We start from the raw sequence: 24,728 nt of genomic DNA on the forward strand, positions 1-24,728 counted from the left end.
ATATATACAGTTTATATAAATTGGATATATACATATATACACACACATATATATATCCATTCCTTTACAGATTCTTTTTCCATATAGGTCATTACACAGTACTAAATAGATTTCCCTATGCTCTACAGTAAGCCCTTGTTACTTTATCTATCTATCTATCTATCTATCTATCTATAGTGTATGTGTCAATTCCAATTTAGCTCCTAATTTAGCACACACCCTTGCTAAACATTTCCCATTTGGTAACCATAAGTTTGTTTTAGAAATCTTTGAGTCTGTTTCTCTTTTGTAAGTTCTTTTGTAACAGTTCCTTGCTACATTTTCATTGTTGTTGGCCAATGCCTTCTTTCCACCATCTATTTTGTAAAATACCAAGTAGACTTACCGCTAGACAGGAGGTAAGACAACCACAAGCATTGCTGTTTGTATGTGAACAGAATAACAATGCACAGTGACGAATCACCAATGACTTTGAAAGAAGAGACATGATTGGTCACTGATCATCATGTTTGTCTGTTATTTGTGTAGTGATTTGTGGACCAAAGAGCTAGAGGGTGAAATTTGTATTTTGTATAATTACTCAAGGTTAACATACCTTACTAATTCAAAGTTGAACCCTTTTGGGGGGCTCTCTTACTTTTCTTTATTAATTTTTAACATATTTTTATTAAAGTGTAGTTGATTTACAATGTTCTGCCAATTGCTGCTGTACAGCAAAGTGACCCAGTCATACATATATATAAATTCCTTTTTTTATATTATCTTCCATCATGAGATATATCTATCCCAAGAGATTAGATATAGTTGCCTGTGTTATAAAGTAGGACCTCATTGCTTATTCATTCTGAATGCAGTAGTTTGCATCTACTAACCCCAAACTACCAGTCCATCCCACTCTTCTTGGCAACCACAAGTACGTTCTCTCTGTCTGTGAGTCGGCTTCTGTTTTGTAGATAGGTTCATTTGTGCCATATTTTAGATTTCACATATAAGTGATATCATATCTCTTTTAGACTCACTTCACGTACTGTGAAAATCTCTAGTTGCATTCATGTTGCTGCAGATGGCATTATTTTGTTCTTTTTTATGGCTATGTTCCATTGTATACACATACCACATCTTTCTTTTCTTTTCTTTTCTTTTTTTTTTTTTTGTCGTTTCTAGGGCTGCACCCGCGGCACATGGAGGTTCCCACGCTAGGGGGTTGAATCAGAACTGTAGCCGTTGGCCTATACCAGAGCCACAGCCAACGCCAGATCTGAGCCATGTCTGCAACCTACACCACAGCTCACAGCAGTGCTGGATCCTTAACCCACTGAGCGAGGCCAGGGATCGAACCCACAACCTCATGGTTCCTGGTTGAATTTGTTAAGCACTGAGCCATGACGGGACCTCCACATACCACATCTTTTTAATCCATTCATCTTTCAGTGGACATTTAGGTTGTTTCCATGTCTTGGCTGTTGTGAATAGTGCTGCAGTGCACATAGGGGTGCATGTATCTTTTGTTTGAAAGCTTTGTCCGGATATACCCCCAGGAGTGGGATTGCTGGATCATATGGTAGTTCTATGTTTAGTTTTCTGAGGAACCTCCATATTGTTTTCCATAGTGGTTGTAGCAATTTACATTCCACCAACAGTGTTAAAGAGTGTGCCCTGTTCTCCACCTTCTCTCCAGCATTTGTTATTTGTAGACTTAATAATAATTATGGCCATTCTGACCAGTGTGAGGTGGTGCCTCAATGTAATTTTGATGTATTTCTCTAATAATTAGTGATATTGAGCATTTTTTCATGTGCCTAATAGTCATCCATATGTTTTCTTTGGACTTCTGTCCATTTTTCAAGTGGGTTGTTTGATTTTCAATATTGAGTCGTTTGAGTTGTCTGTATATTTTGGAGATGAAGCCCTTAATTGTATCATTTGCAACTGTTTTCTCCCATTCTATAAGTTGTCTTTTCACGTTTTGTTTGTTTAACAGTTTCCTTTGCCTTGGGAGACCGACCTAAGAGTTTTTTGGTGTCATGTCTTATGTTTAGGGATTGGTATTATTATTATTACTATTATTTTTATTTTTATTTTTTTTTTTGTCTTTTTGCCATTCCTTGGGCCGCTTCCGCGGCATATGGAGGTTCCCAGGCTAGGGGCCGAATCGGAGCCGTAGCCACCAGCCTACGCCAGAGCCACAGCAACAAGGGATCCGAGCCGCGTCTGCAACCTACACCACAGCTCACAGCAACGCCAGATCCTTAACCCACTGAGCAAGGGCAAGGATCGAACCCACAACCTCATGGTTCCTAGTCAGATTCGTTAACCACTGAGCCACGACGGGAACTCCCGGGATTGGTATTATTTAATTAAATGGTGGTAACTGAAATTCATGCATATTGGCAAAGTTCAAATCAAGGATTATCTGTATATTTTTTCCTTTCTTTTACGGAATTCCTGGGCCAGGGATCAGATCTGAGCTGCGTTGCAACCTGTGCCTTAGCCTTTAATCCACTGTGCCAGGCTGGGAATCAAACTTGGATCCTGGCCCTGCAGAGATGCCACTGATCCTGATGTGCTAAAGCCAGAATCCTTGTCTATATATTTTTATACTTGAAAATCTTTTATTAGTTACATACTTAGCTTCTCTGCAACAAAAATGTACATAAATTTTAACTGTTTTATGTCCTTGATTCTCAAGTAGTAAAAGTTTTATGGGCTGATTAACATTACAGTTACTATAATTGACCAAATAACATAAATACATTTAAATAAAAGTGAAAATTTATCAAAAACTATCTCAATCTTAGGAATTGAGCTATTTTCTTTTCATTTTGATCATCTATCCTTGGCTGAATATTGCTACTGCTGACATCAGACAGAGTTTAGGATCAGCTATATTCCTCTTTTTCATGTCTGTAGATATAATCCCTGAGAAAAATTTGCTCACACAGACAAACTAGATGGGAATGAGAGGAATTTTACAATAGCAATGCCGCTAATTTCATAGAATCTTTCCAAGTTATTTATCAAAAATGTTCTTTGACTTTTGTTGAAAACAAGGAATTGAAAACCTCTGACTTGCAAAAGCACTTGTTAGCCAATCATGAGAATGTCCACTCTCCTTTTCCAGGAAGCATACTAAAAAAGCTTTTCCGGAGTTCCCGTCGTGGCGCAGTGGTTAACGAATCCGACTAGGAACCATGAGGTTGCGGGTTCGGTCCCTGCCCTTGCTCAGTGGGTTAAGGATCCGGCGTTGCCGTGAGCTGTGGTGTAGGTTGCAGACACGGCTCGGATCCCGAGTTGCTGTGGCTCTGGTGTAGGCCAGTGGCTACAGCTCCCATTGGACCCCTAGCCTCGGAACCTCCATATGCCACAGGAGCTCCAGGGTAGCCACACAGACCTATGCTAGTTGTATATAGTACAGCTCTTGTGGTGCTCAAGTGCAATGAGCTGGAATTGTGCAGTGTACAACTTACACAGCTGTGTGTGTTGGCCTTATAAATTACACCTATTATTTTTTTAGATAGCATGAACTTGTTTTATCCAGTATGTTAAATGATGTATACAAAGTTTTTCTTATATTCTGGGACATTTACTATGCACATTGACAATGATATTACAATTAGCATATCAGACATTTAATGGCATAGCAATAATTGGTGGAGAGATGTACAATAAGGCAAATAAATAAATTTGTTATTTTTAGAAGCCAAGTGTCTTGAAAAGTACAGTGTGATGTCAAAAGGCCTCCAGCTCCATGCCAAGCTCAGTATCTGCCATGAGTCGTTTATGTCTTATCTCCATGGTGGCTCTTTATTTCCCTGAGACTTCGATTCACAGATGACACATTTGTTTTCTTGAACAGTGTCATTAATTTATTTAACTTATGAATGCTAATGATTCTTAGGGCATCAAATCTATTAGCATTTGCAATGGTCTCTTTGATAAAGCACATGGTAAAGAGGAACTACTTCTGCAGATACTCTTTAGCACTTGATCTTCTCTTGGCAGGTTGAAGCAGTCTGATATATATTGATATGCACTTTTTGGGGTCTTTTTTTGAGATGTAATCAACATATAGCTTTTAAGTAATAATTCACAATCAGGGAACTTCAGACAATGGAAGCAAAAGTTGTAATTGGTCTATGCAGCAATCTGAAATAACTGCACAAATGTCAATATAGTGAATTCTGTTCTAGAGTCACTCATTACATGCCATTATGATTTTAGAAGCCCCTTTTCTGAGTTAGGCAGAACCTGTAATATTTACTATACATCAGAATCAGCATCATAGCTACAAACAGCCATCTCCACACTTCAGTGACAACCCTGGAAAGAATGCCCATCTTTTTTTTTTTTTCGGGCTGCACCCGCAGCGTATGGATGTTCCCAGGCTAGGGGTCTAATTGGAGCTGTAGCTGCCGGCCTACACCAGAGCCATAGCAACACCAGATCTGAGCTGTGTCTGCAACCTACACCACAGCTCATGGCAACGCCAGACCCTCAACCCACTGAGCAAGGCCAGGGATTGAACCTGCAACCTTGTGGTTCCTAGTTGGATTCATTTCCGCTGCACCACAATGGGAACTCCCCGAATGCTCATCTTTAATCAGTCATAGTTGTGTCCTTGAATGATAACACCACCAACAAAATCACTATCAGTTATGAAGGACAAACTGTAGTTACAGTTAACTACAAAGTTTATAATTTTTGAAGAAATATTAATAAACTAATTTCAAAATTGTGGTTGTGATGGAGAATTAAGTGTAAATATCCTTTCATTATAGTAGTTAACATTTCTATACCACATTGAGTGCTTTCACTTTCATAATTTTGTTTTATCTTTCAAAAACCTTATGTTAGGTTGAGAAAGTACTGATATTTTTTATGTTTTACAGGTCAGAAAACTAAGGATCAGAGAAGTTTAGTTAAGCTACATAACAGATAAGTGGCAGAGATGAATCTTAAGCCCAAAACAAAATCTCATGTTTTTCTTCTCTACTAAACTGTTTTTCAGATGTTGAGATAGTAAACCTTTCATTTTTCTGCCATTTTGGGGTTCAACATGTATTCTCCTAATTGTCAAAGGAATCACCTGATCCCTTTGATTAGAATGCAGATTCCTAGGTCTCTACCTCAGGTAGTGGGAGGTTGTGGCATTTGTGGGGTAATGCATACCAGCATCCCACATAATTCAATTGAGATGGTCTGACATGTGGAATTTAAACAAAAAAAATCACTGAAATGAGAACAGAGGCCATTTATTCAGATATTGCTATAGCAAGAGAATCAGCCACTGTCATTTGAGTTTGATTGAGGCTCAAAGGCAGGTAAGGGAGTAGGAAAGCTTTATAAATGTGGGGGAAAAAAGGATGGGAGTTCCCTGGTGGTTAAGGATCCAGCATTGTCACTGCTGTGGTTCTGGTTACTGCTGTGGCTTGGTTTCCATCCCTGGCCCAGGAATTTCTGCATGCCACAAAAAAAGGTGCATGGCCAAAAAAAAGTTATGCTTTGATTGTAGGTTGTTGGCCTGGGAATGTTGGGGGATGGCTACTAGAATCAGGGAGTTTTATGTGATCGGTTTGGGGAGCATACTTGGCTTTCTCTGGTTGGTCCTAAATTGGAAGTAGGGGTAAAAATAGGGAGGTTGGCAGTCTTTGACCACCTCCTGACTGTTCTGGTCTAATTGCTGCAGAGATTGTGATTTGGCTTCCTGGGCTTCTTGTGTGATTGAGAGTTCTGTTGTCATAGCTATACAGTCTAACAATCCTCTGTTTGTATATTGTTTGTCAGACCATATTCTGAGCACACTGGACCTATGGTGGTTCTTCCCGGTCTCCTTCCTCCCTCTAGCTGGCTAGACTGTGAACTCCATGAGAGTTATGGTCTTTCACCACACTATTACCAGTGCCTATCCCTAGCGGGCACTCAATAAAATTTTGCAAATGAATGAATGACAGATGAAAATATTTGATATTGGCTTTTGTTGGGACAAGAAAATGAACTTTCTGGTGTAGCATATGGACGTCTTTAAGTGGTTAGACTGGCTGTCACCAGGAAGGAAGACTGGAGAATGTTCCTTCCAGCTACTCTGCTCTAAATACTGTAACCTGAGTCTTTGGCCCTGGTTGCTCCCAGTTTTTCTCAAAGCTGCAGGTTAACCCACAGTTAACTCCCTTCAGAGTGCTCTGCTGGGGGCGGGATGGAGTTCGTGGGAAGGCGGCAGCTGCTTCTGGCAGTTTGAAGGCAGCCTCAACCCGAGACCTTTAGGTTTGCTGCATTCTCTCCACCTCACCCCACCCCACCCCGCAATTCCTCCCCCAGCATTAGGGCCTGGGCTAGGGAGAGCTACTGAAGGAGTGAAAAGGGAGACCCCTCCCAGCCTGTAAGTCTTAATTTAGAACTTACAAAGTTTACAGAGAAAACGCTGGGGGGTGTGTGTGTGTGTGTGTGTGTGTGTGTGTGTTTTTGTGGCGGGGCGGTGGGGGGCGGACAAGTCCAAGGGGAAAGCTAGCTGTGCGGGCGGTCTCCTGGGGGAAGCCATCCCACCTGATGCAGGGGGTACCCAACGGAGAGGGGCCGCAGCCACGCGCCTGCCTCTGCCCACAGCGCGGCTCCGCCACCCGAGAGTTCCCGCGAGTGGCCCCCGCGCCCCAGCCACGCGGGGGGCTGTTCGGTTGGAGGCGGGGAGCAGCCGGGGCACCAAAATAGGAGCCGCTTGTGGGCTGGAGCTGCACTAGCAGGCAGCCTCCGCCGCGCCTCTTCCAAAGATGGTCAGAGGGTCCGGAGGCACCTCCGCCCCCGCTCGCCCCTAGCCCGCGGGCCCGCACTGCGTCCCGTCCCGGAGCCGTCGCCGGAGGTAGGTGCGGGGCGCACCCGCTGCCCGAGGCCAGCGGGCGGGAAGCGAGCGGAGCCGGGCGCTGGGGAGCGAGGCCGCGCCGCCTCCAGAGCCCGCCCGCGGCAGAGACGCGGAGACAATGGCCGCGCGGGCGGCGGGCAGGGCCGAGCGCAGGGCGACCGACGACCTCCGTACCTCACCTGTGCTGCGTCCCGGGACAGAGGGACGCGGGCACCTGGCCCGGCGGGCGGTGTGCGGTGCCCTCGAGGCGAGTCCCTGCGCGAGGCCCCTCGCGGGGGTGACGGTCTCCCCGCCGGGAACGCGGGCCCTGGGGCCCAGACACGCGGCTCGCGGAAACCCCTGCAGCGGCCGGAGGAGGGGGTGCGGGGATGAAGGGGCCGCCGTCCGGCTGCTTTTCTTTCTGACCTTCTCTGAGCAAAGACGCACAGGGTTTCCCTTTACCGAGATTTCTTCTAGTTTAATGTTTCGATCTTCCCTTTCCTGGCATCTCAATGAGACTTGAAAGGGAGACGGAGCTAGGGAAAAAGGTTGAACTGGGGCCGACCCAAGACGGCCAAGGTCCAGCCTCGAGTGGGGTGACCCCTCGTACACTTGGTTTGCTAAGTGTGGGATCTCTCTAGGACGGACAGCTTGAGGTAGATTGCGGAGATTGGGTGAATGGGGTAGCAAATCAGTATTTCTTCTCCAAAGGACTGCTGAACAGTCCTGGGGCCTCATTTCAGACTCTAAGCTACCCTGAATTTATATTGACCATCATATAAATTATGAAATAGTCTATCCACAATTTCGCATCATAACTTGAGTGCTGAACTTCATCTAGTTTTGCATATTCAGTGCTTTTCAACCGTTATAATATCAGGAATATTTTGCATTGATTATCTGAGGTAATATGCAAAATTGAAAACACGTTTATTGTTTCATGTTTATTGCAGCCATGGCTCTAAAAGGACAAGAAGATTATATTTACCTTTTCAAGGATTCAGCGCATCCGGTGGATTTTCTGGATGCGTTCAGAACATTTTACTTGGATGGATTATTTACTGATATTACCCTCCAGTGTCCTTCAGGCATAATCTTCCATTGTCACCGAGCTGTTTTAGCTGCTTGCAGCAATTATTTTAAGGCAATGTTCACAGCTGACATGAAAGAAAAATTTAAAAATAAAATAAAAATCTCTGGCATCCACCATGATATATTGGAAGGCCTTGTAAATTATGCGTACACTTCCCAAATTGAAATAACTAAAAGAAATGTTCAAAGCCTGCTTGAAGCAGCAGATCTGCTACAGTTTCTTTCAGTAAAGAAAGCATGTGAGCAGTTTTTGGTAAGGCACTTGGATATTGATAATTGTATTGGAATGCACTCCTTTGCAGAATTTCACATGTGTACAGAACTAGAGAAGGAATCTCGAAGAATTCTATGCTCAAGGTTTAAGGAAGTATGGCAACAAGAGGAATTTCTGGAAATCAGCCTTGAAAAGTTTCTCTTTATCTTATCCAGAAAAAATCTCAGTGTTTGGAAAGACGAAGCTATCATAGAGCCAGTTATTAAGTGGACTGCTCATGATGTAGAAAATCGAATTGAATGCCTATATAATCTCCTAAGCTATGTCAACATAGATATAGATCCAGTGTATTTAAAAACAGCTTTAGGCCTTCACAGAAGCTGCCTGTTAACCGAAAATAAGATCCGATCTCTAATATACAATGCTTTGAATCCCATGCATAAAGAGATTTCCCAGAGGTCCACAGCCACAATGTATATCATTGGAGGCTATTACTGGCATCCCTTATCAGAGGTTCACATATGGGATCCTTTGACAAATGTTTGGATCCAGGGAGCAGAGATACCAGATTACACTAGGGAGAGCTATGGCGTTACATGTTTGGGACCCAACATTTATGTAACTGGGGGTTACAGGACGGATAACATAGAAGCTCTTGACACAGTGTGGATCTATAACAGTGAAAGTGATGAATGGACGGAAGGTTTGCCAATGCTCAATGCCCGGTATTACCACTGTGCAGTCACCTTGGGTGGCTGTGTCTATGCTTTAGGTGGTTACAGAAAAGGGGCTCCAGCAGAAGAGGCCGAGTTCTATGATCCATTAAAAGAAAAATGGATTCCCATTGCAAACATGATTAAAGGTAAGTGCAGATTCTGTATTTTTTAGGTGTTTGAGGTTAGGCCAATGGACTTACCTCTCTCACAAATAACTTTAAAAAGAATTTATCACTTTGAAATGCTACCTAGGAACTCTGGTGGCTTATACAAATAACATTGCACAGAATGTTCCAAGTGAAAAATAGAGTATAGCAGTCCCCAACTTGACTGAGAGTTATGTGATCAGCATATGCCTCTGAGGCTGGAAAATAAAACTATTTATATAAGAAAATAGTATAATTCACTCTACTCTGTGTTGAATCTTTATTTTTCTTTGAGTCTTAAGAATTTATATTTAGATAAAGGGTTAACAGGAGAGAAAGGTGAGCAGTTTCATTCATGTTCAATTTTTTTTTTTTTTTTGGCCGTCCCTGAGGTATTCAGAAGTTCCCAGCCAGAGATTGAACCCCAGCCACAGCAGTGACAAGACCAGATCCTTAACCTCGAGGCCACCAGGGAACTCCCTGCTTTTAAATATTGAGCTTTTTTCCCTCTTATCATTGGATCATCTGTCTTTTAAAAGGTCTTCCACTCAAATCTTGTGGTCTTTGTACTGTGTAACTAATTACATTCTCTCAAAAACTAGAGACAGATAGCCTCTGCTCTTTGTGATTCCAGTCTTGTCTTAGAGGATAAAGGAGGGCACCAATCCCCTGCCCTCTGGCCTGGGACCCACACAGCCACATGCACTATTGGGTCTCCGTATCTGCCTGATAAACACCGTGGTTTCTGCTGGGCTTGGTACTAGATCAGCCTTGCTGTCTTTCCCTCACACTGAAAAAAAAAAGTTAAGCTAGCATCTCATTTATTTCATTACATATATTCAGTGGTGCTGGAAGCTGCGCAAACAACTGGTAGATTGTTACCAAATTTGTGTTGTTTTTATACCAGATGTTTCTTCCCAGGCCTTTCTGTTTCTTTTTTAATGCTGGTGAGGGTGTGGGAATCTGACCTGGTCTGGGAATCTGACCTTGTGTGATCCTTAGATGAGAGCAGGAAGCCAAAGAGGCAGAGTGGTCTTGTGACCAGGCACTCTGCTTCTGAAGCCAAACTGCCTGGATCCAAATCCCAGCTTTCCACTTGCTGGTGAGCTCGGGCAAACGGTTTAATCTCCCTGTGCCCTAGTGTTGCCATCTGTACAATGGGGTGGCACCATTACATAGCTTAGGGTTCTGAGAGAATTAAATGAATTTATGCGTGTGAAGCGCTTATAACAGTGTCTGGCTCAGAGTAAGCACTCAGTAAGAAAGTACTCATTATGGTCATGAATGTCCTTATGGGAGAACATGTCAGCTTTGATAGGGCAGAAATATCTCTCACATTCCATTATTCCACAATCTCCTACAAGCCCGAAGTTTCCGTAGAAGTTGGTAGGTGGGGGGAAAAGATGGTTTAATACCCATTGCTGTTGCTGCTCTGATTCTTCACTCTGCCTGAGCCTAACACCCCCCTCTCCCCCGCAGCTGCCTTGCTGTTTCCCTGTCCCTCCCCACTAGCTGCCTCTGAATGTCCTGACTCCTTTCCTACAAAAGAAACAAGGAAAGTTCAAATTTTTTACCAGCTACTGTAAACCTGAATATAGTTCTGCCTCTGTTTCTTAATAAGATCATAGTTTCAGTGGTTTTGTAGTTTAGAATATTTTTCTTTGAGGATTAAATGTATTACTTTACTGGAATGTTGTTAAATCATATTTGAAACAATGCTTCCTAAAAAGAAAATGCTGCAACAGTGTATCCCCTGTGAAGAAAGCTACACATGTTCTTGCCTTAGGCAAGAGCAGAATGGAAGACCCTCTATGCTTTTTTTTTTTTTTCCCCCTGTCTTTTTAGGGCCACACCTGTGGCATATGGAGGTTCCCAGGCTAGGGGGTTGAATCAGAGTGGTAAGGACTGGCCTACGCCACCGCCACAGCAATGCCAGATCCAGGCTGCATCTGCAACCTACACCACAGCTCACAGCAACATAGGATCCTTAACCCAGTGAGTGAGGCCAGGGATCAAACCTGCGTCCTCATGGATACTAGTCAAATTCATTTCTGCTGAGCCACAACGGGAACTCCTGGAAGACCCTCTGTGCTGAAGTCTGCATCCACCTCCCACCTGAGTCTGAAATTCCTGAGTTTTATACTTTTAAGTTTTGATTACTGATTATATCAGATCATCCCAGGGAACGGTAAACTTTTGTCAGTTGTATGCGCTTTTGGCCAGTACAATTCCGATGGGTGAACTCATGCTGAGCTTGGTTTCCAGTTTGTCTCTAGAAAGGATAACACTATGTTCCTCACTTTGCTTTATTTTGTAGTCATGAAGTGAAGCAGCAGCTTTCCCTGGTAATGAGCACCTAAATCGGGCAGAGTCAAATTTCAAATTCATTTCCTTTTTTAGTTTAGGGATGTACAGAGAAGAAATAAATACTTGAAGTTTAGAAACTCCTAACTCCCTCCACCCCCTTGTCATAACTGCCCTGCTTCTTAAATCGCTTTTGGAGTAGAAATGCACAAGGATTTCTTTCTCACTTCTTTCCCTGCTGAACCGCTTTGCTCCTTATTTTTTTATGGCCTCAGTGTTTCCCAGTTTCCTGAGCTCAGGACCTCAGAATGAATGTTGTTTGTCTGGGACACAGTCTTCCAGGCCTCTCTATCTTACCTGTGTCTCCTGCCTCGGGACCCTTCCCTTCATGCACAAGGGCCTTCTAAATCAGGCCCTCAGTACTTGGCACCTGGGCCAGCACCTCGCTCTTTCTGACTCTTGTCCTTCTACTTGTGTAGTCCCATCCGTCCATGTTTTAAAAATCTTAAATATCCTGCTGAATTAAGCCCACATTTCTTACTTAGCCATCAGGATCCTTTGCTATGTGCCTTCAATTTGCCACATCGACTTTTTTTTCTTTTTAGGGCCACACCTGTGGTATATGGAAGTTCCCAGGCTAGGGATCAAATTGGAGCTGCAGGAGTTCCCTTCATGGCTTAGCAGTTAACAAACCTGACTAAGAACCATGAGGTTGCAGGTTCAATCCCTGGCCTTGCTCAGTGGGTTAAGGATCCGGCATTGCCGTGAGCTGTGGTATAGGTCACAGACATGGCTCAGATCCAGCATTGCTGTGGCTGTGGCATAGGCCAGCAGCTGAGGCTCCAATTCAACCCCTACCTTGGGAACCTCTATAATGCTGTGAGCATGGCCCTGAAATAGCAAAAAGGAAAAAAATCAGAGCTGCAGCTGCCAATCTCTACCACAGCCTCAGCAACGCAGGATCCAAGCCACATCTGCAAACTATGCTTGCAGCAACACTAGATCCTTAACCCACTGAGTGAGGCCAGGGATCGAACTCACATCCTCATGGATACTAGTTGGGTTCATTACTACTGAGCCACAAGGTATGGCTCTGCCATGTCAGCTTTAATCCCCTCTTGACAGCCTCAGGTGTACCACCTGCTCATTTTCCAGAATCACACTGAGCTATTTGACTTTGCCTAGTAAGCCTTTGCTCTCGCCTTTTCTTTTGCATGTGGCTTCCTCTTACCTCTATTGCCAAAGGGCTCTCTACTGAGGCTGCCTGCCGTGATTCCCCTAGTAAAAATGATGTCTCCTTGCTCTGAACATTCACAGGAATGCTCTACACTTTTTCTAATTATATGTATAAATGTCTCGCTCTCTCTTTTTAAAAAAAGTGCAGGGAATCCCTATTCATCCATCCCACTTAGCACCTAGCACAATGCCTTGCATCTGTTATTAATAATAACAAAAACAATAATAAACTTAGTTCAGTATTCAATATTCATTGCAAAAAAGACTGAAAGGCCAATCTGAAGATGTGATTTTAATTAACACACAGGCGTGGGAAATGCTACTGCTTGTGTCTTACATGAAGTTATCTACGTCATTGGTGGCCACTGCGGATACAGAGGAAGCTGCACCTATGACAAGGTCCAGAGCTACAATTCAGATATCAATGAATGGAGCCTCATCACCTCCAGTCCTCATCCAGGTAACACAATGCTGTCTCAAATAGCACTTGCTGTGATCCAGCTTATCAGTGTAAGAGGTGGCTGAAAATGAGCTGGAAGTAGAAAGTCCTAAATTTATGACTGCACATGGGTATAATTAAAAGGCTCAGAATATTCATACATCCATCTAACAGTAATCACAACTTATTCCAGTTAGATGACATCTACAAATACTTCCCTGATGTCTTTACATGGCATATATTTTAAGCCTGTATGGTTTAAAGTGCTAGTTTATGCTTAAACTTTTTTTTAACTTAGATTCTTTTTTGGTGTTTCCTATTCCTTAGTTATATGCTTTCTTTCATTTGCTACTTGCATTATGTAAAATGCAATTTTTATGAACAGTTAAAAAACACTAGCCTATCAAATAGTTGAGAAGGAGATCTGTTGATTCATTTCAGCAGGAGATGATTTTTTAGGATTTTGCATGTGATATTACCTTAAATTCTTTTTTTTTTCACTTTTAGTTTCAGTTTTATTGAGGTATAGTTGATTTACAATGTTGTGACAATTTCTTTTTTCTAATTTTTATTTTTTTAATGAATTTTATTACATGTATAGTTATTTGTGATAATTTCTGCTGTACAACAAAGTGATTCAGTTATAGATATACACACATCCATTCTTTTTTTAACTACTTAATGGATTTTATTATATTTATAGGTGTACAACAATCATCACAACCAAATTTGACAGCATTTCCATCCCAAAGCCTCAGTGCATCCCCCCACCCCCCAACCTGTCTCATTTGGAAACCATAAGTTTTTCAAAGTCTGTGAGTCAATATCTGCTCTGCAAGAAGTTCATTGTGTCCTCTTTTTAGATTCCACATTTAGGTGATAGCGTTTAAGGTTGGTGTCTCATTGACTGACTGACTTCACTTAGCATAATTTCTAGGTCCATCCGTGTTGCTGCAAATGCTATTATTTCTTTCCTTTTAATGGCTGAGTAATACTCCATTGTGTACATGTACCATATCTTCTTTATCTACTCCTCTGTCGATGGACATTTAGGTTGTTTCCATGTCTTGAATATTGCAAATAGTGCATCAGTGAACATTGGAGAACATGTGTCTTTTTGAGTCATGGTTTTCTCTGGAACACACATCCATTCTTTTTCAGATTGTTTTCCCATACAGATTATCACAGAATATTGGGTAGAGTTCCCTGTGCTATACAGCAAATCCCCATTGGCCAGTCATCCCATTTATTACCTTAAATTCTAACTACAACCCTGTGAGTGAGTATTGTTTACCTCTATTTTACATATTTGAAAATGGAGGCTTAGGATAAGTAGCTTTGCCAAGGCCATACCGTTTGGAAGTGGTGGATCAGGGTTCAAACTCAGGTAGTTTGATACCATAACCTGTGCTGTAACCAATAGCAATCTGCCTCTCCTTAAGGGACCAGACTCCCCTACCTTTGACTACTGCAGCTAGTTCTACCATCCATCGTACATGTCATCGCACAGCTCAGAGGGAGCACACCTGAACCTGGTGCTGTGTCTCCATGTGCTATTGGGCTTGCATGAGAAGAGACTTAAGCCACTTGCTGTCCTGGCTCTGAAAACATCACTGAGGTAGCCTTCTGTCTCCTAGTTTTTCAGATACATTATCCCAGACTCCCTACAACTTTCTGTTATGACCAGTGAAGTTATAACGGAAAATAATAATAACACAGACACACCTCATTTTATTGTGCTTCACTTGATTGTGCTTTGCAGATATTGCATTTTTTACAAATTGAAGGTTTGTGGCAACCCTGCATTGAGAAAGTCTATTGGTACCATTTTTCCAATAGCATCTGCTCACTTTTTGTCTCTGTCACATTTTGGTAATTCTCACAATATTTCATACTTTTCATTATTATTATATTTATTGTAGTGATCCATGATCAGTGATCTTTGATGTTCTATTGTAACTGAATTGGCACTTTTAGCAATTAAATGTATTTTTTTAAATTAAAGTATAGTTAGTTTACAATGTTGTGCCAATTTCTGCTGTACAACAAGGTGACCCAGTCATACATATATATATACATTCCTTTCTTATATCATCTTTCTCTTGTTGTATTCCAAGAGACTGTATATAGTTCCCTGTACTGTACAGTAGGATCTTGTTGTTTATCCATTCTAAATGTAATATTTTGCATCTATTAAACCCCAAACTCTCAGTCTTTCCCACTCCCTACCCCTACCTTGGCAACCACAGATGTGTTCTCTATGTTTTTGGGTCCCTTTTGTAGATAGGTTCAATGTGCCATATTTTAGATTCCAGATATAAATGATATCATATGGCACTTGTCTTTCTCTTTTTGACTTACTTCACTTAATATGATAATCTCTGCTTGCAGCCTTGTTGCTGCAAATGCCATTATTTCATTCGTTTAATGGTTTAGTAATATTCTACTGTGTATATGTACCACATCTTCTTAATCCATTCATCTGCTGATGGACATTTAGGTTGTTTCTGTGTCTTGGCTCTCGTGAATAGTGCTGCAGTGAACGTAGTGGTGTGTGTACCTTTTGAATTGTAATTTTGTCCGAATATACCCCCAGGAGTGGGATTGCTGGATCATATGGTAGTTCTGTATTTAGTTTTCTGAGGAACCACCATATTGTTTTCCATAGTGGTTGTACCAATTTATCTACACCACAGCTTGAGGCAACAGAGGATTCTTAACCCACTTAGCAAAGCCACAACTTAAACCTGCATCCTCATGGAGACTACACTAGGTCTTTAAACTACCGAGCTACAGCAGGAACTTCTCCTGCTTTTTTTTTTTTTTTCCCCCTCAGGATTGCTTTGGCGATTCTAGGTCTTTTATGATTACACAAATTTTTGGATTTTTTTTTTTTTAGTTCTATGAAAAATGCCATGGGTAATTTGATAGGGATCACGTTAAATCTATGGATTGCTTTGGGTAGTATGGACATTTTATTTATTTATTTTTTGCTTTTTAGGGCTGCACCCACAGCATATGGAGGTTCCCAAACTAGGGGTCCAGTTGGAGCTGCAGCTGGCGGCCTAACCACAGCCACAGCAACATCAGATCCAAGCTGTGTCTGCACTCTACACCACAGCTCACAGCAACGCTGGATCCTTAAGCCACTGAGCGAGGCCAGGGATCGAACCCGCAATGTCATGGTTCCTAGTCGGATTCATTTCTGCTGTACCACGATGGGAACTCCAATATGGATATTTTAGCAATATTAATTCTTCGAATCCAGGAGCGTGGGGTGTCTTCCTTTCTTTGAATCCCCTTTAATTTCTTTTATTGTTTTATAGTTCTTAACATATAACTCTTTCACCTCCTTGGTCAGATTTATTGCTAGGTATTTTAGCAATAAAATATTTTTAAATCAAGGTATGTACTTTTTTTTTAGACATAATGCTGTTGCACACTTAGTAATAGACTATAATGTAATATAAGCATAACTTTTATATGTACTGGAAAATTAAAAAAAAAACCTTCGTGATGCTTTATTGTGATTTTCACTTTTTTGTGGTGGTCTGGAACTGAATTCACAATATCTCCAAAGTATACCTGTAGTAGCTACATTTATTCAGTAAGTATGTGCCATGCACTAACTATTCCAATACTTCCACATGTGTTACTCTATTTAAACTTCACAGCAATCCAGTGAGCTAAGTACTTCTATTATTTTATAGGTCACTGGGGCACAAAGAGAGTAAATAAATTACCCACGTTCCACTAGTGCTTGTTGTGAAATTCCAATCCAGGCAGTCTGGCTGGGAGTCCATGCTCTTAACTATACTGTTATCTCATCTGGTCCTCAGGTTAACCTTATGAGTTCCATACCACTCTGACTTATCTTTACAAAGAAAATCCAGTGTATGAAAAGTCAGACTAACAAATACAAGGGCAGTTATTTACATTATAGATTTAATATATATTTCATAAAAGGATTCCTTTAAAATGTCTCATAACATACTTAAATTGGATATGTCTATCGCTTCTTAACTGCTTGAAAGAATTTAAAAGGCAGTGAGACTTAAGCCAAATTATGAAAAGCCATGACAAATTAAAAAATCAATCAGAAATGAATATTAAATTACAGCATGAATCAATAGGGACATAGCATTCCATTTGTAGTGTTTCGATTTACATTGAACATTTTTCAGACATGTGTGAGAAACAAAGGTATCAATTTAGCACCTTGCATGGTATTTTTCTGTTTAGCTCCCACAGTGTTCAAAATATTTTTAAATGACTTGTTACCAATATTTAAAATTCAGGAGATTTCAAATAAAAATCATAATTTCTGGCCTTTAGAAAAATTTCAGGATTGGGCAACCTTGGATCATATTCTTTCTGGCAGCAATCACTGGGGCCAAGTAGTGTCTGTTCCCTTTGGATGAGGCTTGAATGCTCCATCTCACCATGCTTACTCCTGTTCTCATCACATCATAGACTTATGGGGCCCATGTTGTTTTTCTTACCTCTAGCCTGTTATATCCTTGGCCCTCGCAGGTCTTATCCTCTAGATATAGAGGATATGTCATAGCAGGATATGTTTCTTATGCATTTTAGGCGCTAAATTTTCAGTCTTCAGTCTCTACCTTGTAGATTTGCAGCTTAGACCTCAAAGAAATGACTATTATTTCTGAAAGGTAATGTAAATGTTATATCTGTTTTCTGGAGTTTCCATCGTGGCTCAGCAGTAACGAACCTGACTAGTATCCATGAGGACACAGGTTTAATCCCTGGCCTCGCTCAGTGGTTTAAGGATCCGGTGTTGCCACAAGCTATTGCTCATATCTGGCATTGCTGTGGCTGTGGTGTAGGCCAGCAGCTGTAGCTCCGATTTAACCCTTAGTCTGGGAACCTCCATATGCAGCAGGTGTGGCAGTAAAAAGAAAAGAAAAAGAAATTGAGGGTGGAAAGACCTTCGGTCTAACTAAGGGGAATCTGACAATCATAAAAGATTTCCAGGAGTAGCTTGTTATGATTTAGGCCTTAAAGAATGGCTACAATAAAGGAAGGTAATTTTTGAGGAAAAGTGTTCTGATAGAAAGTTAGCCAATGAAGGAAGACAGAAGGTAAAGTTCCAGGTTCACTCCAGTTCCTAGGAGTAGAAGTATATGAATGAGAAGATGTAAGAGGGTTAGAATGGGAGACTGGCTGGGAGAGGTCAGTTGAAGCACAAATCATGCAGGGCTTTGACCGGCAGTTGGGAAAATTTTTAAGATAGAGAACAAAGTATTCAGAGTAGGAGAATGGTGTATGATCAGTGAAAGTTTTAAGAAGAGAATAGCTTTGAGGAGTTCCCGTTGTGGCGCAGTGGTTAACGAATCCGACTAAGAACCATGAGGTTGCGGGTTCGGTTCCTGCCCTTGCTCAGTGGGTTAACGATCCGGCGTTGCCGTGAGCTGTGGTGTAGGTTGCAGACGCGGCTCGGATCCCGCATTGCTGTGGCTCTGGCGTAGGCTGGTGGCTACGGCTCCGATTCGACCCCTAGCCTGGGAACCTCCATATGCCGCGGGAGCGGCCCAAGAAATAGCAACAACAACAACAAAAAGACAAAAAAAAAAAATAAAAAATAAAAAATAGTAAGAGAATAGCTTTGAGAGTAGACTGGGAGAGGGATGGCAGGGTGATTTGCTAAAGCTATTGTAATAAGCCAGGTGAGAAATACCAAAAGCCCAGAGTGCTAGGAATAGAAGACAGGCAGGTGTAAGGAATGTTATGGATTCAATATTGATTGAATGGTAGTGATTTCTCCTCTCCTTTGGCTGACTGGACATAGAAGATGAGGATGAGAAAGGAGTTGACAGTCATTCAACTGTCTCTGGCTGTTTGACTTTGCATTGAAGGAGTAGCCAATAGGAGGGGAGAAGAGGAGAGATAGTGAGCTGCTTTGTAGTTAAATGTGAAAGACTATTTAGATAACCCAGAAGCAATGGGAAGTGTGGTTCTGAAGCTCAGGAGAAAAAAATGTGGCTAAATACAGAGTTGTTTGCTTAGAGATGATGGCTCTGTGTGGAGGTGAATGAGATACTTTGGGAGGGTGGGACCAACAACACAGCTAGAAGCAGAACTTTGAGAGACATCATTAGTTAAAGATGAGCTGAGAAAGAAGAGTGCGTGAAGAAGCTGGAAGAAGCAGCAAGTGATGAAGAACAATCGTGGGGAGTTGTGTCCTGTGGGCAGAGCATTCTTTCCTGGCTCTACCATTTATTCACTTCTCTAATCTGGAGCAGCTTAAGCTGTTGGGTTTTATTTTCCAGCAAAATGAGGAAGTTAGATTAGGTAAGCTTTACAGGTCTTTTCAGTGAGAAACAAATCTTTGGCAAAAATTTTAAAGCATTTCAGTGGATATTGAATTCCTGCAAATATTGTGGTTGTCTCTGAATCCCCACATGGCTTTGTTCCTATCACTTATATGACACTGGATACAGACTTCTGTGTATTTATAGTGAGTATTTGTGTGTAAACTCCTTGAGCGGGGACAGATGGTGCCATTCTCATGCTTGATTTGAAATTGTTCAGTCATTTGTTTGTCCAACAGATATTTGCCAAGTACTTCATACAGGTTGTATGCTGAGCTGGGAGCTCAATAAACAAGACAGTCCCTTAGCTTTAGTACCTTTGTAGAGTGGCCAGCAAAAAAAAGCTGAGGAGGTTTCTGTCAACCAAAACAGAACATTATGTTGTGGATAACAAGTGAAAACTGCCAGGAATCACTTTATTTTTATACTTTTAAAAAATTGAGATAGTTGATGTACAATATTATCTGTTATAAGTGTACAGCATAGTGACTTAGAATTTTAAGGTTATGCTCCATTTATAGTTACTATGAAATATTAGCCATATTCCCTGTGTTATATAATATATCCTTGTAGCTTGTTTATTTTATATGTAATAGTTGATACCTCATAACTTCTACCCTGATCTTGCCCCACCCCCAGTGATAACTACTAGCTTGTTCTTTATATCTGATATCTGTGAGTCTCTTTCCTTTTTTTGACCACACCAATAGCATGTAGAAGTTCCCAAGTGAGGGACTGAACCTGCACCACACCAGTAACCCAAGCCATTGCAGTGACAACACTGGACGCTTAACCCTCTGAGCCACCAGGGAACTCCTGTGTGCTTTTTTTCAATCTAAAAATGTCTTTATTTTATACAGTTCTTGAAGATTATTTTCCATTTAGAGTTATGAATTTTTTTTTTTTTTGTCTTTTGTCTTTTCAGGGACGCACCCAAAGCATGTGGAGGTTCCCAGGCTAGGGGTCTAATCAGAGCTACAGCTGCTGGCCTATGCCAGAGCCACAGCAATGCCAGATCCGAGTTGTGTCTGCAACCTACACCACAGCTCATGGCAACACTGGATCCTTAACCCACTGAGCAAGGCCAGGGATTGAACCTGTAACCTCATGGTTCCTAGTCGGATTCGTTCCCTCTGAGCCATGATGGGAACTCCTAGAGCTATAAAATATTAACTATATTCCCCATGTTGTACAATACACCCTTGAGCCTATCTTACACCCAGTATTTTGTACCTCCCACTTCTTCACCTCTATTTTCCTCCTACCTGCCTTCCCACTGGTAACCACTAGTTTGTTCTATGTATCTGTGAGTCTGATTCTTTTATGTTAGATTCAGTAGTTTGTTGTATTTTTTATATTCCACGTATAAGTGACATCATATAGTATTTTTCTTTCTCTGTCTGACTTACTTCATTAAGCATAATGCCCTGCAGGTCCATTCATGTTATTGCAAGTGGCAAACGTTCATTCTTTTTCATAGCTGAGTAGTATTCCATTGTAAATATATACTACATCCTCTTTATCCGTTCATCTGTTGACAGGCACTTAGATTGCTTCTGTGTCTTGGAAATTTGTTAATAATGCTAATATGGACACTGAGGTGCATGTATCTTTTTGAATAGTGTATTCCCAGTAGTGAAAATACCATATCATATGGTAGTTCTATTTTTAACTTTTTGAGAAACTGCCATACTCTTTTCCACAATGGCTACAACAGTTTACCTTCCCACCAACAGTGTATGAAGGTTCCCTTTTCTCCCCGTTTTCACCAATATTTGCTGTTTGTGGTCTTTTTGATGATAGCCATTCTGGCAGGTGTAGAGTGATATCTCATTGTGGTATTAATTTGCACTTCCCTGATAATTAGAAATGTTAATCATCTTTTCACATGCCTGTTAGCCATCTGTATGTCTGCTTTGGAAAAATGTCTATTCAGGTCTTCTGCCCATTTTTAATCAGGTTGTTTATTTTTTTGATGTTAAGTTGTAGAGGCTCTTTATGTATTTTGGTACTAACTCATCGGTCATATCATTAGCAAATATTTTCTTGCATTTATTAAGTTGTCTTTTCATTTTATCAGTGGTTTCCTTTGCTGTGCAAAAGCTTTTAATTCTAATGAGGTCCCATTTGTTTATTTTTGCTTTTATTTCTTTTGCTTTAGGAGGAGGATCCAAAATTACTGCTACAATTTATGTCAGAGTGTTCTACCTATATTTTCTTCTAGGAGTTTTACGGTTTCTTGTCTTACATTTAGGTCTTTTATCTATTTTGAGTTTATTTTTGTATATTGTGTGTAATTTCATTCTCTTACACATAGCTGTCCAGTTTTCTTAGCACCACTTGTTGAAGAGACTGTCTTTCTCTATTATATACTCTTGCCTCCTTTGACCATAAGGGTACAACTTTAATATACAGAAATTGACCATAAGGATACAACTTTAATATACAGAAATCTGTTGCTTTTATTTTATTTTATTTTATTTTTCATGTATTTTTATTTTTTATTTTTTTCTTGTTTTATTATTTTAATTTTTTTCCACTGTACAGCATGGGGACCAAGTTACTCTTACATGTATACATTTTTCCCCCACCCTTTGTTCTGTTGCAATATAGGCATCTAGAGATAGTTCTCGGTGCTACTCGGCAGGATCTCCTTGTAAATCCATTCCAAGTTGTATCCAATAACCCCAAGCTCCCTATCCCTCCCATTTCCTCCCTCTCCCCCCGGGTAGCCACAAGTCTATTCCCCAAGTCCATGATTTTCTTTTCTGTGGAAAGGTTCATTTGTGCTATATATTAGATTCCAGTTATAAGTGATATCATATGGTATTTGTCTTTGTCTTTCTGACTCATTTCACTCAGTATGAGAGTCTCTAGTTTCATCCATGGTGCTGCAAATGGCATTATGTTGTTCTTTTTTATGGCTGAATAGTATTCCATTGTGTATATATACCACATCTTCCGAATCCAGTCATCTGTCGATGGACATTTGGGTTGTTTCCATGTCCTGGCTATTGTGAATAGGGCTGCAATGAATGTATAGGTGCATGTGTCTCTTTTAAGTAGAGTTTTGTCCAGATATATGTCCAAGAGTGGGATTGCGGGGTCATATGGAAGTTCTATGTATGATTTTCTAAGGTATCTCCAAACTGTTCTCCATAGTGCCTGTACCAGCTTACATTCCCACCAGCAGTGCAGGAGGGTTCCCTTTTCTCCACAGCCCCTCCAGCACTTGTTATTTGTGAACTTATTAATGATGGCCTTTCTGACTGGTGTGAGGTGGTATCTCATGGTAGTTTTGATTTGCATTTCTCTTATAATCCGCGATGTTGAGCATTTTTTCATGTGCTTGTTGGCCTTCTGTGTATCTTCCTTGGAGAACAGTCTCTTCAGGTCTTTTGCCCATTTTTCTATTGGGTTGTTGGCTTTTTTGCTGTTGAGTTGTATAAGTTGCTTGTATATTCTGGAGATTAAGCCCTTGTCGGTTGCATCATTTGAAACTATTTTCTGCCATTCTGTAAGTTGTCTTTTTGTTTTCTTTTTGGTTTCCTTTGCTGTGCAAAAGCTTTTCAGTTTGATGAGATCCCATTGGTTTATTTTTGCTCTTATTTCTGTTGCTTTGGGAGACTGACCTGAGAAAATATTCATGAGGTTGATGTCAGACAGTTGTTGCATTTCTATAAACTAACAACAAACTATCAGAAAGAGAAATGAGGGCAACAATCCTATTTACCATTGCATCAAAAAGAATAAAATACCTAGGAAAAAACCTACTTAAGAAAGTAAAATACCTATACTTAAAAAACTGCAGGGAGTTCCTGTCGTGGCTCAGTGGTTAATGAAACTGACTAGGAACCACGAGGTTGTGGGTTTGATCCCTGGCCTTGCTCAGTGGGTTAAGGATCCGGCATTGCCGTGAGCTGTGGTGTAGGTTGCAGACGCGGCTCGGATCCCACATTGTTGTGGCTGTGGCATAGGCCAGTGGCTATAGCCCCGATTAGATCCCTAGTCTGGGAACCTCCATATGCCGAAGGAGCAGCCCTAGAAAAGGCAATAAGACAAAAAAACAAAAAAAAACAAAAAAAACAACCTGTTAGACACTCATGAAAGAGACTAAAGTCAACACAAATAGATGGAAAAATATACTGTGTTCATGGATTGGAAAAGTTAATATTGTTAAAATGAGCATACTACCCAAGTCAATCTACAGGTTCAGTGCAGTCCCTATCAAAATACCAAGGGAATTTTTTAATGGAACTAGAACAAATAATTTTAAAATTTGGGAATTCCTATTGTTGCTCAGCGGAAACAAATCCAACTAGTGTCCATGAGGATGTGGGTTCAATCCCTGGATTCAATCAGTGGGTTGAGCCTGAAAACTTCCATATGCCACAGGGTGCAGCCCTATAAAGCAAAAAAAAAATAAAATAAATAAATAAATTTAAATTTGTATGGAAATACAAAAGACCTCAGCTAGTGAACAATCTTGAGAGAGAAGAACAGAGCTGGAGGAATCAAGCTCCCTGGCTTTAGGCTACACTACAAAATGGGAGTAATCAAAACAGTTTGGCTGGGACCAAAAACAGACATGTGGATCAATGGACCAGAATAGAGAGCCCAGGAATCACTTTTTTTTTTTTTTTTTTTTTTTTTTTTTGTCTTTTTAGGGCTGCACCCATGGCATATGGAGGTTCTAATCTAAGAGTTGAATCGGAGCTGTTGCTGCCAACCTATACCACAACACAGCAACTCCACATCTAAGCCATGTCTGCAGCCTACACCACAGCTTATGGCAACACTAGATCCTTAACCCACTGAGCGAGGTCAGGGATCAAACCCTGGTCCTCATGGATACTAGTTGGGCGAGGTTCGTTAACCACTGAACCATGACAGGAACTCCCAGGAATCACTTTATTTTAAACACTTATTGCTATAGAAAGATTGAGATACCTCTTTTAACATGAGTCATAAATGGAGGAATTTTTGTAAGTTTTGAATAATTTAAGAAAAGCCTAATCAGCTCATTGTTGAATCACTTATACCACCTGATAAAATTTTGGAATTGTCATTAATTTTCACAATAACCATTCGATGGAATGATTCATATAATTTATATATATAAACAATGTGTCACAAGTACTTAGAACAACTGAATCCTATAAAAATTCTGCATGTAGGAGTTCCCACTGTGGTGCAGTGGGTTAAGGGTCTGGCATTGCTGCAGCTGTGGCATAGGTCATAAATGTGGCTTGGATTCAGTCCCTAGCCTGGGAATTTTCATATATTGTGAGTGCAGCCAAAAAAGAAAAAAAAAATCCTGCATGTATATAACTGGAAAGTAATAAATGGGTTTTTCAAGTGTGGGAGAATTCTTATTTTCTTGAATGTTAGAAACAAGAATGATAATATGTGCACTCAAA

At 40.9% G+C, this 24,728-nt stretch overlaps 1 protein-coding gene across 4 annotated transcripts in view; it reads left to right on the forward strand.

Moving 5' to 3' along the window:
• The first annotated feature begins 6,299 nt into the window (after positions 1–6,299).
• The window catches only part of KLHL23 (kelch like family member 23), a 37,987-nt gene continuing 19,558 nt past the window's right edge, over positions 6,300–24,728 (forward strand). For 2 of the 4 annotated variants that reach the window (XM_084999421.1, XM_021076500.2), the window contains exons 1-3: positions 6,725–6,850; positions 7,783–8,997; positions 12,845–12,997. In XM_084999421.1, coding sequence (XP_084855547.1) covers positions 7,785–8,997; positions 12,845–12,997 — 1,366 coding nt within the window. In that variant the 5' untranslated portion in view covers positions 6,725–6,850; positions 7,783–7,784. Of the gene's footprint in view, positions 6,377–6,724; positions 6,851–7,754; positions 8,998–12,844; positions 12,998–24,728 lie in introns of those variants that run through there. The other 2 variants (XM_021076501.2, XM_084999420.1) reach the window with 2 other exon arrangements.

This window comes from Sus scrofa, chromosome 15, assembly GCF_054392235.1.
Source record: "Sus scrofa isolate SSC_HxYL_T2T_F1_AM1 chromosome 15, Sscrofa_HxYL_maternal_Yorkshire_Landrace_v2.0, whole genome shotgun sequence".
NCBI lineage: Eukaryota > Metazoa > Chordata > Mammalia > Artiodactyla > Suidae > Sus > Sus scrofa.